The sequence below is a fragment of the Dunckerocampus dactyliophorus genome, chromosome 13, assembly GCF_027744805.1.
Source record: "Dunckerocampus dactyliophorus isolate RoL2022-P2 chromosome 13, RoL_Ddac_1.1, whole genome shotgun sequence".
Taxonomy (NCBI): domain Eukaryota; kingdom Metazoa; phylum Chordata; class Actinopteri; order Syngnathiformes; family Syngnathidae; genus Dunckerocampus; species Dunckerocampus dactyliophorus.
Genome location: NC_072831.1, coordinates 5,308,937 through 5,327,773, shown reverse-complemented (window position 1 = coordinate 5,327,773; position 18,837 = coordinate 5,308,937). Strand labels below are relative to the sequence as shown.

The window sequence follows — 18,837 nt, the reverse complement described above, 5'->3', positions numbered from 1 at the left end:
ACTTCATCCTCATAAAGTTACGACTTTTTTTCTCGTACATTTCCAACTTTTTTTCTCGTAAAGCTACGACTTTATTCTCGGAAATGTACGACTTCGTTCTCGTAAATTTACGACTTTATTCTCGAAATCTCCGATTATTATTATTTTTTAATGTGGCCCTGATACTCCGTCGCACAAAACTGCACGATCTGGTAAAGTCCAGACCCTTTTGGAATTGTCATTCCGTATGAATAAACACTGTCAGGAAGCACTGTGGGAGTGTAAAAGCACAACCCCAGAATGCGATGATGGGCGGTCAAAATGCAGTCTTTCATTTTAAAAAAAGGGAAGTTCACAAGAAGGAGCACAACTAAACAAAAATGAGCTAATGAATGCTTGAATGGGTTCGTTTTTTTTTGTCCATCCGTCCATCCCATCCATTTTCTATGCCACTTGTCCTCACTAGGGTCACAAGGGTATGCTGGAGCCTATCCCAGGTGACTTTTAGGAAAGAGGCAGAGTACACCCTGGACTGGCTGCCTCTCGCTTGTGTACGTACAGGCTCCAGCTCAACAGGAAGACACTGTAGACAACAAGCGGTACAGAAAAGTGATGGATGGATGGAAGTTCACGTGTACTGCATGCGTATGTCTCGACAGCATTCATGAATTATGCAATGTTTTGTCGGACTTCTACTCCAGTATTTATTCATTCATCTTTTAAAGTGCTCATGACACCAAAACACATGTTAATGTTGTCATTTTTGCCGTGCAAAATAACACCGAAAGGCATATTTCTTGTGTTAGACGTGTGCTCCAATGTTGGCAATACAGTTTTCAATCCTGCCGGAGACTGCAGAAGAAGAAGGAAGGAAGTGAGGACTCTTCAAGAACCCTCCCTTCCGGAACAACGCACGGAAAACAGTGTCTTCATATTGTTGTGGTGCATTTTCTGTTGTTGTTACATGTTTTTTTTTTATATTATGCCCGCTCGTCGTGTGGCAGGGTTTTGCTGGAACACTCTGAGCAAAACAGACGGAGGAAGCCTGTTCACATTTCCAAATGACGCCATTCTTCTCCGGTATTATGTTCTGCACATTTTGCACATCTGTTGTGGACTTGCGCATCAGATAAAGGAACGTTTTGGACTGAATATGTATTACCTGACTATCCTTCTCGACCCAAACGGCGTAAAACACAAGCACTGACGCAGATGGAAATAAATAAAACCCAAAAGAAGTTTGACTGTGGAAGAGCGTACCGTGATGTCAGTAAGTAAATCCAAATTTTTTCTACGAGATGTATTCTGCAAATCTCAGAATAATAGCAAGGGTTTTAATGCCGAATTTCACGGCTAGCTAACCAGGGACCGCTGCTCACTCGTCTTGTGTCTTGCAGTATCTGTCTATGTCACTCACTGCCAGTCAAACAACATACCTCTTTTGGACAATTTTTTTTAACGTGTGTTAAAGCAGATGCTCAGTGAACTGCTTTGTCAACAAGGCAGCTCTGGCTTCCGAAACTGACATGGTGCCAGCCGACAATGCTTCTTTTGTAAATGTTGCAGTAACAATATAGCATTTATTAACTACTCATCACAATATCAGTCAATGTTATTGTTTTATTGTTGAGAATAATCCTCGTTCTTGGCTTTGCTTTGATGAGTCTGGTTGCAGAAAAGCGTTAAGCATTATAACATCACGGTAGGGCTGGGGGAGATATCGATATTTACTTTAAGCACAATACTCCATCATCACTCTGCACTGTGCATGATCTCCTGGCCCGCCCCCTTCCGCGCATTCAGGAGGAGGGAGGAGCGGCGGAGCAGAAGCCCGGCAGCTCAGTCGAAGCGACAGCGTCTGCGGTGGAAGAATTAGTCAGCACGGAGAAAGCAGTGGCTCGGTAATTTTGGAGGTACTTCGAAATCAAAGCATTAAAAGAAAATGTTCACCTCCTTAAAGCTTAGCACAAACTCCAATACGAGGAATGTGTGAAGCTACGCGCCGGCTGCACAACTCCTGCCACAACGCAGAGCTCGCCGCTTGCTTCTTTTTCCTGTTGCGTTCCTCATGAAAGGAAATGCAAAGAGGTGTCCTATCACATTGTTAAAGATATGGTCCACTTTGCAACAGTGGAAAAAACGGCTTTAAAAACGCTGTTGGAAGCAATGGACTCGTGATGTCCAGCGAGCTTCGCAGTCACAATTATTTAGCACGACAAGCTCGACCTCAAATGTACAAAGAAGTTAGACAGACACTTGCTAAGCCTGATGCAGTGGACAGGTTGGTGTTCCTGGCACAAAATAAGGACATGCAAGTGTCTTCTAAAAATTACTACTGTTCAATTGAAAGTATTTTGGAGTTGCTGCCATTTTACATTTCCTCTTAAACTCCTTCAGATTTTATTCTTTTGTGCTTTTGTTTTTGTGAGCACAGCTAAAGGTTTGTTATAAAAAAAAAGATTATATTGGACTTTTTTATATTTATTTTTAAAAAAACAATGGCCTACTTTATTTCAGCTATTTTTTAGATGTGTATCTTGCATGACGCTTTAAAATGTGAAAAAGCATCCCCGTGTTAAGTGTTTATTACAAGCACCTTCATATAAAGTGTTACCGTCAAATGTCATATTCTGGTCTCTAGGCGTCAGTAATGACACAAAACAGAACATCTATTCCTGTCCAGAGTTGCATTCATTTTTCACCGAGATCTCGTACTACGCTTCTTCTCTTTGCCAATTCATCTGAAGCTTGTTGTTTCTCCACATATGGCAAAAATGTCAATCACATTCCACAGTCAAAGCTGATGTGCGTGAATATCTGGTTTTGCCTTGTTGTGTTCTGTACTGTAGTATTTTCTCTTCAAATAACTACATTCGTGAGAAACGTAGCATAAGCATTTGGCTGCCTACGTTTAACTTTCTTTGTCTTTCTTGTCTCTCCTTTCCCACGAAGGTGTGGGTCTTCATTTCATTAAAGCAGCATGAACTGAAATATGACAGCAGCATTTTATCTTAACATTTATGATGCTGTTTTTTTTTCGATACTGCATTGATACCAGATGTTTGTGTTTGGATTCCGCACAGTGAAAGATAACAAAACATACTGCAACATTTTGTCCAACCCTTCCTGAATCTCTATGTTGCTGAATATGTGGATGTGGAACAAACTAGACTTTGCAAGTGTACTTAATGATGAAATTAGGTCATTTTTTTCAATTTAATTGAATTATTTTATCATGCATTTTAGCATAAAGCAGACAAGAAAGAAATCACTGAGGTGTTAATTATGGGATGCTGTGATATGAGCACAAAAAATGCCAGCAACTCTCTTCCCTCGACATGAATTTGGACACAATCAGACACGCACGTATAAAATGTTGTGGGTGAGGTCGGGGTGTGACTGCCTCCACCAGGAATGCGGTCGTGTGTGTTTTGCGCTCTCGACATAGTGTACACTCTCGCACTGTTAGCTTTTCTGATCATCACACAACACAGAAACACTGTGTTGCTAGTTTCACTCAGGGCAACATTACATTTGAAAAGCTGAGGATCACGGAGACAGACATTGTGTAGAAGCAACGAGGGAAGATGGCTTGTGTTGTCCGTGGACACTTAGTCTTTATTAGACTTTCAGCCCCCTGGGTCTTTTCTCTTGGCCTGACGTTGGATTAAACAGCACATTTAAAGACAGCAACCAGGTCGTCATTGCTGTTGGCAAGTCACCGGTGACGTCCGTCCGTTGAAATGTTTGAATGACATTTGAATTTGGAATACAAGCGACCAACATCATCTGACTGAAGCACGATTCCTCAGGCAAAGTATGGCATCAGACGACATTACATGGGAACAAGTTTGACTCCACGAAAGGTAAGGACTTCAAGGTCCAACCATGTGTCCTGCATTCAAAACCCTGACGTGTTATACAGTAATCCCTTGTTCATCGCGGTTAACTGGTTCCACTTTAGAGCATAGAAAACCTGCTTATGACCTTCTAAATACGGTTTTTAACATGATTAGAGTCCTCTCAACATGAAATAACACCCCTATAGTCACTGTAACACTTGTATTATCTAATATAGTAGACATTATAAAGGACAATAAACCATAAAAGACATAAATAAGACTTGTGCTCATGTGTGTTGCTGTAAATGCGTTCCAGTGCTAGGGGAGCAGGGTGGGGGGCAGACAGGAAGTGACGTCGAGGGTTCAGAGTTGAGTTTTAGCTTGGCGTGGGTCAAAAGTAGCTCACGTTTGGGATTATTGTGCCTCTTGTGAGATAATTCAAATCTGCAGTAAACGCCTGTTGTTCCAGCGATCGAATCTGGTGCTTGTGTGTCTCACTAAACATTACAGTAACGTCACTGACATCTAGTGACTACTGTTGAACATTACATATCATCATTAAATGCGTCTTCTGAATACCTTATACATTCCTGGTCCAAATTTTAAGGGCAGTTGAAAACTTGCAAGAATTTTCATTTTGCACTGTTCGATCTTAAGGAGGTTCTAAGTAGAAAAATGCAAAAAGAAAAAATGGGAGTTAGACAAAAAAAAATTTGAGGAAGCAATTTTTTGCAAATAAGCATTAAAGTGAAATAAGCCGTCCATCAGCTGATCAAAAGTTTAGGACCATAGCTAAAAAAAACAAAAACAAAATGGAGACCACCCTCATGTAGAAATAAAATGTTAAAAAAAGGATTCAGTAATGAGTAGCTGCACCATTCTTGTTAATGTGGGCATGCTTGATGCCAGTGTTTCCAGGAGGCTAGTGGGAATGTTGCTCCAGGTGGTGAAGATGGCGTCACAGAGGGCATCCACTGTCTGGAACTTTTGTAAACGTCAATGCAATCCATCCCCAAATGTTCTCAATTGGATTTGGATCAGGGGGACATGCAGGACGGTCCAAAAATGAGGTTATTCCTCTGGAAGAAGTCCTTTGTGAAGGGCAACGATGTCCCGTTGAAAAAACAGTCTTACTGCACAGACAAGGGCCTTCAGTCATGACGGATGCCCCCTGCAACGTCTCCACATAGCCAGTTGCCATTTGACGCCCCTGCACAACCTGAAGCGCCCCCTCTGCGGGGCCTTGTGGAAAACATCTGCGGTGGGATCTCCTTGTCATGCCAGTAAAATTGGAAGCCTTCCGGACCGTCAAGGTTACATTTTTTCTCATCAGAGAATAAAATATTGTGTCTTAACCTGTAAAACCCATGTCTTGAAGGGACAGCCAATCGGATCGGACCGCTTTCAAAAATGCTTTTTTGTCTTTGCCATCAAGAGATCACGACAGTGTGGATACCTGACAGAAAATGACATTCAATCCACATTTTTACTAATATTTTGTCTTTTAAAGGCTGTGGTCTTAAACGTTTGATCAGCTGATGAACAGCCTATTTCACTTTAATGCTTGTTTGCAATAAATTGCTTACTCAATTTTTTTTTTGTCTCACTCACATTTCTTCTTTTTGCATTTTGAAGCTCTACTGAGAACTGCAGTAAGATCCATTAGTTCAGCTGGTATTAAAGTTGCCATCTTTGCTCTCGAGTCCAAGCAGGTCCATTATTAATACCTCTTTGACACTGTCATTAAAAACGTATGTATTCCATCCATCCATTTTCTATACTGCTTGTCTTTGTTAGACTCACAGTTACGCTGGAGCCTATACCAGCTGACTTCAGGCAAGAGGCGGGGTACACCCTGGACTGGTCGCCAGCCAATCCCAGAAAAAGTAAGTATTGCAAACCTTTTGATCCATTGGTAGTATTATTTGGATTGTGCAAGTGTACCTAGTAGGTGTACCTACTTTCAGGCAATAATTGCCATCAGATCAGACCCTGGCAGTGACCATGACATCCCAGGGTCAACAGCAACAGGGGCGTATCCTTGCCACCTTATTCCCTTGCTGTTTCAAGAGTAATGACCAACCAGAAATCACGTACTACCATGATAATACCAGCACTACAGCACTGGAACCCACCTCGCCAATGCCCCCGCTTGAAGAATTGGACTCCATGTTCACTGAGCTGGTGGTGAGTGCCCAACTAGGCAACCTTTGTGACATCGCCAATGATTACAACTTTCTTCTGAACTTCTTTCCTCCACCGGTCTACCAGGATGAACTGGACCTCACAGAAGAGCACAGAGCTGGCATGTTCGCTTTGCCAGCAGAGAAAAAATGGAAGCTGTACTGGAGTAAGAAGATGGTAAGAAGCTACCATTGTACAGTATCTACTATGCACTGGCATGTTTTCATTAAAAAGAAATTCAGCCATTTGCCAAACTAGATACGGCTTGATCAACCAAAGAACATCGACAATGTTTTTGCCAAGGCTAAAATGACTAACATCATGACAACTGCCTCTGACTTCAGCTTGCTCACTAAGTGAATTTTGGGCACAGTCTCGGATAATTATGACCATTTGTTGTGAATTAAGTAAGTATGTAATATTTATATAGAATTTACCGTATTTTCCGGACTATTTTAGTCGCTCTGGAGTACAAGTCGCAGGACCAGCCAAACCATGAAAAAAAAAGTGTGACTTACAGTCTGGAAAATTCAGTATATACCTGTGTAATAGTGTTATGTAAGTATTTTAAGTACTATTCTCTTCATCGACACAAATTGCGGATATTTTTCAACTCCAACTTTTCAAATATCATATACTGTATCTAAAGCAGGGGTCTCAAACTCAATTTCACTGGGGACCAGTGGAGGTAGAGTCTGGGTGAGGCTGGGCCGCATCAAGTATTGGGAGTAGGGCTGGGAATCTCAGGCTACCTCAGGATACGATACAAATCACAATACATCCATGTGATAACACCACTGTTAATTCAGTGTTGGTGTTTACTTGCCCCTGTAAGTATGTAAGTAACACTGAGCTTGCCTGTAGCCATTTGTCGGACTGACGGTACATTAAGCCACCAACCGGGGTCCCTTAAGGTTGAGAAAGTCATGCATAAACGTGGCACGCAACCATGTGGCGGTGTAGCAAGCGAATAGCACAGACCAAGAACGCAAGGGGCATTCACGGACATTGGGTTATTACATTTTTACGTTTATTACAAGACCCGCGACCCATTGAAAACGGCTCTGTGACCCAACTAGTTGAGAATCATTGACCTCAGGCAATACCACATCCTAATGTTTTGCCGTACCTGCAATGTGAGTTGAGGAATATTGCCACGAGAAGCATTTGTTTACGTGCTTTGGGGTATACGAACATGACACTTGGTGGAAGTGATGAATGACCAGTGGTGTAATTGCAGTAGTTGGTATTTTAAATTCACAAAGCAGAGTTAAAAGAAAATCAACACAAGATTGCATGACCTCACAAAAATGGCCTAAAACGCATGTGTGTATTTCAGGAAGCAGAAGAGAATCAAAAAGCAACCAGCTGGCCAGAATATTATATTGACCAACTTCATTCAATGGCTGCTGTGAGTACAAGCCAGCTGATTCCTTTCAGCCTCTTCATATAGATGCACTGTTGGAGACTACATTCACACACAACAAAAACATAAATGCAGCACTTTTGTTTTGGCTCCCATCTTTCATGGGATGTTTTTTTTCTGGATACAAAAAAGGCCCATTTCTCTCAAATATTGTTCACAAATCTGTCTAAATCTGTGGTCGTCAGCACTTCTCCTTTGCCGAGATAATCCATATCAAGCATATCAAGATGCTGATTCGACAAATTATTGCACAGGTGTGCTTAAGGCTGGCCACAATAAAAGGCCACTCCAAAATGTGTATTTTTAGTGTATTGAGGGGTTCAGGGGTGGTCAGAAAACTAGTGAGTATCTGATGTGAACACCATTTGCCTCACATTTTCGCATAAAGTTGAACAAGTTGCTGATCGTAGCCTGTGGAATGTTGGTCCGTTCCTCTTCAATGGCTGTACAAAGTTGCTGGATATTGGCAGTGAACTTGAACATGCTGTCGTTTCCGCCGATAGAGAGCATTCCAAACATGCTCAATGGGTCACATGTCCAGTGAGTATGCTGCTCATGCAAGAAGTGAGATGTTTTCAATGACAGATCGCAATTACAGATCATTTGGCTGACACCACTGGCTTGAACGCCGTCTGGTATGAGGAACTAACTCGCCAAAGAAAGGACTCGCTAATAAGTCACATCCAGACTTAAAAGGTGTTGATTGCCAACGTTCATAATGGTCACAATAAAAGGCTTCTGGTTCTGCCGCTGCAACTATAGAGGAGGAGGACGTGGAAGAGCGCCAAGAACCAGGTACAATACAGGAGATGATAGTGTTGTTGAATGACACGAGGAGAGTCTGTAACTGGTGAAGTCAACACATCTCCAAAGTGGAGAAGTCGAACGTGAGCAGTTGCTTGCTCAAGTGGGTTGTGATGATGAACTGCAGTCAGGTCAATGACAACGAGCATGCAGATGAACTTTCCTAGGATGGTTTCTGACCGTTACATTCTTTGATTATGCCAACTGATTGTTGCAGTAGCATTCCGGGTGGCTGGATGTGGAGGTCCTGGAGTGGTTAGACATGGTCTGCTGCTGTGAGGACGGTGAGATGTACTGCATGCTCATCCAACACTTGCAACATCTGGGGTATTGTACTGTGTGATAAAACTGCACTTTTGCAGTGGCCTTTTATTGTGGCCAGCTTAAGGAACACCTGTGCAATCATGTTATCACGCATCTCGATATGCCACCCCTTTGAGATGGATGGATTATCTCGATCAAATGATAAATGTTTAGGAACACAGATTTTTGAACAATACTTGGCAGAAATGAGCCTTTTTTGTACATAGAAAGTTTTACATCTTTGGGTTCATCTCATGAAAGATGGGAGCAAACACAAAAGTGTTGCATTTTGTGCATTCATTGGTTGGCCCCATTTCCTTCCGATAACAAGTGTTATCAGTGCCTGCAGTTTGCATGTTCTCCCTGTGCTAATGATCAACAATTTGAAATTGTAAATTTAAAGGCGGAGTGAGTTTTAATGACAAATAAGGTCAATTTCATTAAATGTGGACACATCATATACAGACGTGTGAAAACGTGTTTGTCGCCTTCCTGATATATTTTTTTTTCATGTTTCTCACTCAAATGTTTTAGATCATCAGAAACATTTAAATATTAGTCAATGACAACACAACTGAACACAAAATGCATATGTTTCAGATCATAAAACAAATGTAAATATTAGTCATTGACAAAATGCAGTTTTTAAATGAAACTTTTTATTATTAAGTAAGACAAAAATCCAAACCTACATGGCCCTGTGTGAAAAAGTGATTGCCCCCTAAACCTAATAAGTGGTTGGGCCCCCCTTAGCAGCAACAACTGCAATCAAGCGTTTGTGATAACTTGCAATGAGTCTCTTACAGCGCTGGGGAGGAATTTTGGCCCACTCATCTTTGCAGAATTGTTGTCATTCAGCCACATTGGAGGGTTTTCCAGCATGAACGCCTTTTTAAGGTCATGCCACAGCATCTCAATAGGATTCAGGTCAGGACTTTGACTAGGCCACTCCAAAGTCTTGGATCATTGTCCTGCTGCAGAACCCAAGTTGGTTTCAGCTTGAGGTCACCAACAGATGACATTCTCCTTCAGGATTTTTTGGTAGACAGCAGAATCAGTGGCGGAGCTACGGGTCTCTCTCTGGCCACGCCACTGGCCATCTTGACAATTCAGGTATGAATTTATTGCCACCCCTATGTGAGTAATGGTCTCACCTTGGCCACCCCAATGAAGAATTTCTGGCTATGCCAGTGAGCAGAATTCATGGTTCCATTTATCACAACAGGTCTTCCAGGTCCTGAAGCAGCAAAACAGCCCCAGACCATCACACCACCATAGCCCATTATTTTAATGCTGGTATGAGATCTTTTACTGAAATGCAACGTTACTTTTACGCCAGTTGTAATGGGACACACACCTTCCAAAAAGTTCAACTTTTGTCTTGTCAGACCACAGAGTATTTTTCTAAATGTCTTGGGGATCATCATGATTTTTTTTTTGTTCAGCAGTGGTTTTCGTTTTTGAATTCTGCCATGCAGGCCGTTTTTGTCCAGTGTCTTTCTTATGGTGAAGTCATGAACTCTGACCTTAACTGAGGCAAGTGAGGCCTGCAGTTCTTTGGATGTTGTTGTGGGGTTTGTGACCTCTTGGATGAGTCGTCGCTGCGCTCTTGGGATCATTTTGGTTGTCCGGCCACTCCTGGGAAGGTTCACCACTGTTCCATGTTTTCACCATTTGTGGATAATGGCTCTCACTGCGGTTTGCTGGAGTCTCAAAGCTTTAGAAATGGCTGCAAAACTGCATTTTATGTTCAGCTGGTTTGTCATTGGCTAATATTTAAATTTGTTTGATGATCTCAAACATTAAAGTGTGACAAACATGGAAAAAAATAAGACATCAGGAAGGGGGCAAACTCTTTTTCACAACATTGGAGCTTTTTCATGAAAGGATCCAAAGCATGTTTCTGATATTATTATCTCTTGTCAGAGAAAGACCTTATCAGTCTTGGAGCATGAGGAAGATCTGGGAAGACAAAAGGTTGTAGAAGGTCTTAAGACAGCTCTGAGGACACAGCCTATGAGGTACGTCAGTTTTATTTGTGACGTACACTACACTGATATGTTTGTATGTGCTGTCTGAATGAATGTGAATGAGGAAGATGACTGCCTTGTATCAACTGATCCTTGTGTCCCAGGTCGTCTGTGAGCTGATTTACAGTCTGTAAGTGAGTCTGAATTCACCTCTCTGCTTGATGTCCACCAGATTTGTGACAAGGTTCATTGATTTAGACGGCCTATCCTGTATCTTGAACTTTCTCAAGTCAATGGACTATGAGACAGCTGAGTCGCAGATCCACACATCACTGATCGGATGCATGAAAGCTCTGATGAACAATTCCCAGGGCAGAGCTCATGTCCTGGAACACAGCGAGAGCATCAATATAATTGCACAAAGTCTCAGCACTGAAAACATTAAGACAAAGGTACATGGGTGCAAGAGCATTACGTTCACAAATTATTTCCTAGCTCTCTTATAGGAACAAAGTGTGCGCTGCGCTAAAGCTGAACATTTGGCTATGAAATGGGAAAGGCGATGGGGAGGAAGGGGAAAGAGGAGGGGAAAAGGGGAGGTTATAAGAGAGGAAAAACTGAAAATGAAGAACATGAAGTTAGCTTCTCTTGCTAGCGATCATTGGCATTTGTAAATAGTTTTTTTTTTGCACAAGTGAGTTAGTCCGTTGCTCATGCCAGATAGTGTTCAAGTAGAAGTAGTGTCAGCAAGTAGATGTGTATTTATGGTCAAGACTTACTTTGATTCATTTGTTCTGTCTTTTTAAAAAATGCTACCTTAAGTTGTGTGAGGGAACTCATGAATTGAATTGCTCAGTCTCACCACTGTGTATACCTATGACAATAAATCACTCATAGCTCTGTCATTACCACTGCATGGTTGATTTTTAAAATGGTATCAAATTTGGAGTTTCACAAAAGTCATTTTTCGTAACTTCATTTTTCGGCTTGCTTATATGGAGTCTATGAATAAGCTACTATGAAATAATAATAAAATTTAAAAAAAAAATTGTTGTATTCTTCATTAACATAAGGTTCATTTTGTGTCTCTATAGGTTGCTGTCTTAGAGATCCTGGGTGCAGTATGCCTGGTGCCTGGGGGCCATAAGAAAGTGCTTGAGGCCATGCTACACTACCAGACATTTGCCTCAGAGAGAACACGCTTTCAGGTCTGATTTTTTTCTCCTTTTTGATATAAACCATCTTAGGTTTAGAGGGTCTAAAGTTTATTGACCCCCATGTGTGCTCAAACGAACCTTTGTATGTATAGCTTGATATGATTTCAACCTTGACATCTTGTATTGAAAGTTAATATTCAAAGCCTTGAGACTCCGGTGTGTTGCCATAGTGCGGCTCGGGGAGCATTTTCAGCTCACAGCTTTCTTTTCATTGGGCTTTGGCATAGTTGGAAATGTAAATTTCGATCTTGTCTCTGCTATTCGCAGACGTGTGGTCCTGATGGCCTCATCGGGCTGCGACCTTCAGCATTTACTGGGGGGTTTGAGTTTGAACTCATTTCGGCTGCTTGTATCCGCGATCTTGTCCTTTCGGTCACTAAAGTATAGGGCCATCCAATTGATATGTTCCACTGTAATGTGATGCTGTAACAGGGGTCTCCAACAAGTAGCTTGTGAGTTACCAGCAGGGTCAGAGAATATTTACTTCAACTCTTTGTATTTTTAGAACCATTAAATTCAGACATGATGCCTGTATTTAATGACAAATAACCACCAACTAGCATGAAAGGCAATGACCACAGTGAGTAGCGATGTTTCGTAAATGGAGTATAATTTAAATGTTGCCAGTGTAATGGCTATTTCTTCTCTTTGGCCTTTCTTTCTGGATCCTTAGATCATGGTGCTATTGGAGAAGTAGTCAATGATCACACAATTTAAAAGGTTTTCAAATTATGTAAAAAAAAATAATAAGAGCAATATATTTGATTACAGCCCTGGACTCTTGCCGTGAATGAGGGAGATCAAAGAAGAGCCCAGAATGAAAGTACACAGAGTATATACAGCGTAGCAGTTCCCCCAACCCTCTAGAAAGTGAAACTTAAGCTTGTGTGCCTGGAAAGTGAAAGTTAAGTTTGTGTGAATATGATTTAAGCTAGTGTGAGTGAGAACACCAGTTGCGAGTCATATTAAGTCAGAAAAACAACAACTCTGGTTGTGCTGAGTGTGTGTGTCATAGAGGGTAAGTGTGTATTTGTGTGTCCTGAAGGCCCCTATGAAAAGTTATTAGACTGACAACGCACTGAGCTTTTTGACCGTATAATATCTAACACCAGCCATATCAATAAAACACAAATAGCTCACCTCTCCTTTGTTTTTGTCAAAGTAGCTCAAATAGTGATGAAAGTTGGAGACTCCCGCTCGACTGAGTATTTTCTGTTTTGTGTGCAGACTCTGGTAACAGATTTAGACAGATCCACAGGCCGCTACAGGGATGAAGTTAATCTGAAGACTGCCATCATGTCACTAATCAATGCAGTGCTGAGCCAAGGACCAGGCGAGGTGAAGAAGCTTCTATCCGTTGTTTTGCTCACTTTATAACTCACAATATTTTGTAATATCTTCTGTTGGGGTTTCCAACTTGCTTTTGTGCTCTTGGAGTTCATACTACATTAATATTTAAAGTATAACTTGCATATATATATATATATATATATATATATATATATATATATATATATATATATATATATATATATAAAGTGGTGTGAAAAAGTGTTTGCCCCCTTCCTGATTTCTTATTTTTTGCATGTTTGTCACACTTAAATGTTTCAGGTCATCAAACAAATTTAAATGTTAGTCAATGACAACACAATTGAACAAAATGCAGTTTTTAAATAAAACTTTTCATTATCAAGGGAGAAAGCTACATGGTCCTGTGTGATAAAGTGGTTGCCCCCTAAACCTAATGACTGGTTGGGCCCCCCTTAGCAGCAACAAGTGCAATCAAGCGTTTGTGATAACTTGCAATGAGTCTCTTACAGCGCTGTGGAGGAATTTTGACCCACTCATCTTTGCAGAATTGTTGTCATTCAGCCACATTGGAGGGTTTTCCAGCATGAACACCTTTTTAAGGTCATGCCACAGCATCTCAATAGGATTCAGGACAGGACTTTGACTAGGCCACTCCAAAGTCTTCATTTTGTTCTTCTTCAGCCATTCAGAGGTGGACTTGCTGGTGTGTTTTGGATCATTGTCCTGCTGCAGAACCCAAGTTGGTTTCAGCTTGAGGTCACCAACAGATGGCTGGACATTCTCCTTCAGGATTTATTGGTAGACAGCAGAATTCATGGTTCCATTTATCACAGCAAGTCTTCCAGGTCCTGAAGCAGCAAAACAGCCCCAGACCATCACACTACCACCACCATTTTCTACTGTTGGTATGATGGGTTGGTTCTTTTTCTGAAATGTGGCATTACAAGAATAAATAAATATATAAATAAGCCGTCAGCGGCTGTTGAAGCCCAAAATCACACGACGTCCTGACATATGGGACACACACCTTCCAAAAAGTTCAACTTTTGTTTTGTCAGACCACAAAGTATTTTCCCAAAGTCTTGGGGATCATCAAGGTGTTTTCTGGCAAAATTGAGAAAAGCCTTAATGTTCTTTTTGTTCAGCAGTGGTTTTGGTCTTGGAACTCTGTCATGCAGGCCGTTTTTGTCCAGTGTCTTTCCTATGGTGGAGTCATGAACTCTGACCTTAACTGAGGCAAGTGAGGCCTGTAGTTCTTTGGATGTTGTCGTGGGGTCTTTTCTGACCTCTTGGATGAGTCGTCGCTGCGCCCTTGTGGTCATCTTGGTTGGCCGGCCACTCCTGGGAAGGTTCACCACTGGTTCATGTTTTCGCCATTTGTGGATAATGGCTCAATGGAGTCAAAAACTTTAGAAATGGCTTTATAACCTTTTCCAGATTGATAGATCATATTTACTTTCTTTCTCATTTATTCCTGAATTCATTTAGATCTCAGCATGATGTCTCGCTTTTGAGGATCTTTTGGTGTTTGTCAGGCAGGTCCTATTTAAGTGATTTGTTGATTGAGAACAGGTGTGGCAGTAATCAGGCCTGGGTGTGGCTAGAGAAACTGAACTCAAGTGTGAAAAACCACAGTTATGTTTTAACGAGGGGGAAATCACTTTTTCCCCATAAAAATAAAAAGGTTCATTTAAAAACTGTATTTTGTGTTCAGTTGTCAATGACTAACATTTTCATTTGTTTGATGATTTGAAACGGATATTGGAGCGGATATTGAAAAAGTGGAAGAATATAAATTCCTTGGGGTTATAATAGATGAAAAAATGAGTTGGAAATCTCATATTAAAAATATACAGCAAAAGGTGGCGAGAAATATCTCTATATTGAATAAAGCAAAATATGTTCTTGATCAAAAATCACTCCACACTCTGTACTGTTCCTTAGTATTACCATATCTAACGTATTGTGTGGAGATATGGGGAAATAATTACAAAAGCAATCTTCACTCACTCACTGTACTGCAAAAAAGATCTGTGAGGATAATTCATAATGCCAAGTATAGAGAACATACAAACCCTTTATTTTTAAAATCACAGATATTAAAATTCGCAGATTTAGTACACTTTCAAACCGCTAGAATAATGTTTAAAGTTAATAATAACTCGTTACCCAAAAACCTAATTAAGTATTTCTCAATCAGAGAGGAGAAATATGATCTTAGAGGAAAATTAAACCTAAAACATTTATATGCGAGAACTACGCTGAAAACCCACAGCATTTCTGTATGTGGAATTAAATTATGGAACGGATTGAGTAAAGAACTCAAACAATGTACCGAGATGAGCAAATTCAAAAAACAATACAAGCAGTTGATGTTTGCTAAATACAAGGCAGAAGAGTCCTGATTGTTCTGTCAGGTTTGTTATTTTATTTTTTTTAAATTTTTTTTTATTTTATTTTTTATTTATTTTTTATTTGTTTTATTTTTTTTATAATTTTCTTTGTTGTGTTTAAAAAAAAAAAAAAAAAGGAAAAGCTTTGTTCTTATTTATTTATTTATTTATTTAGTATTGTCATCATTATTATTATTATTATTAATGTTCTTTCTTTTTTGGGGGGGAGGGCTATCTCACCGTTATCTATTATGTGTTATCCTGACTATCACTGAAAACATGACATGGAATCCAGGAAGTGAACTACATGTACTGTACTAGATGTAGAATGGATGGGGGGTAGGATTAAATAAGCTTTGCTTCTTCCTACTCCTTTTGGACATGTGGAACTGTCAAAGAATGATTCATGAGATGTATTCCATTGTAACCTTCATGTTCAAATAAACTAAACCAAACATTTAAGTGTGACAAACAGGAAGGGGGATGTCTATCCTGTATATCCTGTGAGTTTGCATGTGTGTGTGTGTCTTCAGACCAGTATGGAGTTCCGTATGCACTTGCGGTATGAGTTGCTGATGTTGGGCATTCAGCCAGTCATCGATAAACTGCGCTCCCATGATAATGCCACACTCGACAGGTACACAAGCGCTTTCCAACATTAAACGTGTGTAGGCATCTTTGGGACTACCTTCTCACATGCTGGGTGTTTTGTTGTCGCTCAGACATCTGGACTTTTTTGAAGTGTTGAGGAATGAGGATGAGCTTCTGCTGTCGAAACGCTTCGATCTTGTAAGTCATTTGGACAAACATTCGTGAATTTATGATGTTTGTGAAATTAGCGCTTTGCATATTACAGCTGTACTAATTCGATGCACATAACAATTAGTTTGTTATGGAGACAATGAACTTTATACCACTGAAACTCATTTGGTTCTCACGTCTGAAAAATAATATCTTAGATTAACTTGAGACGGGTGGAGTGCCGACAAAGAACATTAATGATCTGACCACTACAGGAAAGTTAGACATGTAAGATGGGGCCCCTTTAAGATGTGTGAATACGAATGACATCAGTCATGAACCTGACAATGACAATGCTTCTGTCATTGATTCCAGGTTCATATTGAAACCAAAAGTGCAAGCCAGATGTTTGAGCTGATCAGGAAACGGCTGAACCACACCGAAGCGTATCCTCACCTACTCTCTGCTCTGCAGCATTGCCTCATGATGCCATGTAAGGCTTTCCTCAGACACAAATGCAGAACATTTTTATTTCTGTAGTGCCAATTGAGGACTTACGTAAAGGGAGGTCCAAGACCACACGACTACTGATTAAATGCAACTTGCATTGCATGCATACTGTATCTCTTCCTTACTGACTGCGCTCTGTTACACAGTTAAACAAAACACAACCATGATTCAATACTGGGTGCTGTTGGATCGAATAGTTCAGCAGCTGGTTCTACAGACAGACAAAGGAGAAAATCCAGACGTTGCTCCCCTGGAAAACTTCAACGTTAAAAACGTTGTTAGCATGTAAGTAAGCATCAGTATGATGTATTGTATATTTTTTCACAAAATTACACTCGCCGCTCTCATTTTCACGGAAAATGTATGGTAAGGCAGATGAAAAGGGCAGGCAGATGAAATTTGATGATGATTCTGATGATGAAGCTTCTGATGAAGGTTCTGAATGCAGATGGAGCTACAAAACGACATTGGAGTTATGAATATAGACTGAGGCTATGTCCACACAAACACGGATTTACTTCATAAACGCATATTTACGCCTTATTATTTATCACATATTTCAAAATTATTACCGACTTAGGGTGAATGACACTTAGGGTGCGTCTGTGTAGGCTCTCAGTCGTACAGGAGTTGTCCATCGAGGAAAAGGCTTCTTGAGACGTCATCTGTACTTCTGTGTAGAAGGTGTCGGACGTTTCGCTCCTCATCCGAAGAGCTTCGTCAGCAAACTAATAAGTGCTGGTAGCTTAGGCCTTAAATACAGTAAGAGTGGGCGGAATTGGTGTGCCAACACCCTCCTCCTATTGGTTCATTACACTAAGCCTGCATTCCTCATCTTTACAGTGGTATAATCCTATCCTGTTATTCACACCTACGATAAAAGGGAAGTGTCGCTCCCTGAATTGGGTATGAACGACTCTGATACTGGCTTGTTAGCATCTATTGTTCTGGCTCGGCCCTGCCTTCACCTCATTTGCAAGACTAAGAGCTGTGGGTTTTGGTCTCAGTAACCTGCTGAACACAGGGTCCAAATTGAACCTCAAACCACCATTCCGATTCAATGATGGGTTCTGTTGTTTGACAAAAATAGCTTCCTTTACTCCTCTTTCAAACCATCTGTTTTCTTTGGCCAAAATCTTTACCTCGCTGTCCTGAAAAGAGTGATTGGTAGCTTTCAGGTGTAGATGTACTGCTGATTGAGGACCACTAGCATTGTCCCTGCGATGTTGATAAAGCCTTTTTTGGAGCATTTGCTTAGTTTCCCCAATGTAGTGCTCTTTGCATTCCTCATCTTTACAGTGGATGTAATAGACCACATTGCTCTGTTTCTGGTATGGAGCCTTGTCTTTAGGATGCACTAATTTTTGTCTCAGGGTATTTACTGGTTTGAAATAGGTAGGAATTTTGTGTTGCCATAAGATCCTCTGGAGTTTTTCGGAGACCCCCGCTACATAAGGGACTACCACTCCTCTCCTTTTAGCTTCTGTGGGCTTTTGGGTTTCTTTCCCTACTCTCTTCTTTTGACATTTGTTAAAAGCCCACCGTGGGTACCCACAGGTTGAGAGCGCTCTCTGGACATGTTGTGTCTCCTTTTTCTTTCCCTCAGCACTAGTTGGTATTTGTTCCGCTCTATGTTGGAGGGTCCTAATAACCCCTAGTTTATGTTGTAGTGGATGGTTTGATTCAAAAAGCAGGTATTGGTCAGTGTGTGTGGCCTTTCTAAAGACCTCTGTAAGTAGCTGTCTGTCCTTTCCTATAATTACCTTGCAGTCTAAGAAGGCTAGTTGGTTTTCTTTAGTGTCCTCGCGAGTAAATTTGATATTGGTGTCCACCGCATTGATGTGATCTGTGAAAGACTGAATTTCTTGTTTTTTGATTATGACAAAGGTGTCATCCACGTATCTAAACCAGTGCCTTGGTTTTGTCCCTGAGAAGGATGTGAGAGCCTGTTTCTCCATCTCTTCCATGTACAGATTCGCCACTATGGGTGAGACTGGTGAGCCCATAGCACAACCATGAATTTGTCTGTAGAATTTCCCTCTAAACTGAAAATATGTGGTGTTAAGGCAAATTTCCAGTAATTGGCAGATGTGGTCAGCACTAAGTTTTGTTCTCCGATGCAGAGTTGAGTCCTCGAGCAGTCTCTTCCTCACCACC

At 40.9% G+C, this 18,837-nt stretch overlaps 1 protein-coding gene and 1 long non-coding RNA gene across 2 annotated transcripts in view; one reads left to right on the top strand and one right to left on the bottom strand.

Annotated features, from left to right (window-relative positions):
• The first annotated feature begins 3,412 nt into the window (after positions 1–3,412).
• LOC129192230 (disheveled-associated activator of morphogenesis 1-like) overlaps positions 3,413–18,837 on the top strand; it is a 38,917-nt gene continuing 23,492 nt past the window's right edge. Inside the window, exons 1-13 of the mRNA XM_054796019.1 lie at positions 3,413–3,845; positions 5,619–5,707; positions 5,789–6,008; positions 6,093–6,182; positions 7,345–7,416; positions 10,465–10,559; positions 10,741–10,960; positions 11,603–11,716; positions 12,953–13,063; positions 15,963–16,066; positions 16,152–16,218; positions 16,546–16,663; positions 16,827–16,965. Of these exons, the coding sequence (XP_054651994.1) occupies positions 5,826–6,008; positions 6,093–6,182; positions 7,345–7,416; positions 10,465–10,559; positions 10,741–10,960; positions 11,603–11,716; positions 12,953–13,063; positions 15,963–16,066; positions 16,152–16,218; positions 16,546–16,663; positions 16,827–16,965 (1,313 nt within the window). The 5' untranslated portion in view covers positions 3,413–3,845; positions 5,619–5,707; positions 5,789–5,825. The remainder of the gene's footprint in view (positions 3,846–5,618; positions 5,708–5,788; positions 6,009–6,092; positions 6,183–7,344; positions 7,417–10,464; positions 10,560–10,740; positions 10,961–11,602; positions 11,717–12,952; positions 13,064–15,962; positions 16,067–16,151; positions 16,219–16,545; positions 16,664–16,826; positions 16,966–18,837) is intronic.
• LOC129192231 (uncharacterized) overlaps positions 7,344–18,837 on the bottom strand; it is a 40,089-nt gene continuing 28,595 nt past the window's right edge. The window contains exon 4 of the long non-coding RNA XR_008573388.1: positions 7,344–10,894. This is a non-coding gene — a long non-coding RNA (uncharacterized LOC129192231). The remainder of the gene's footprint in view (positions 10,895–18,837) is intronic.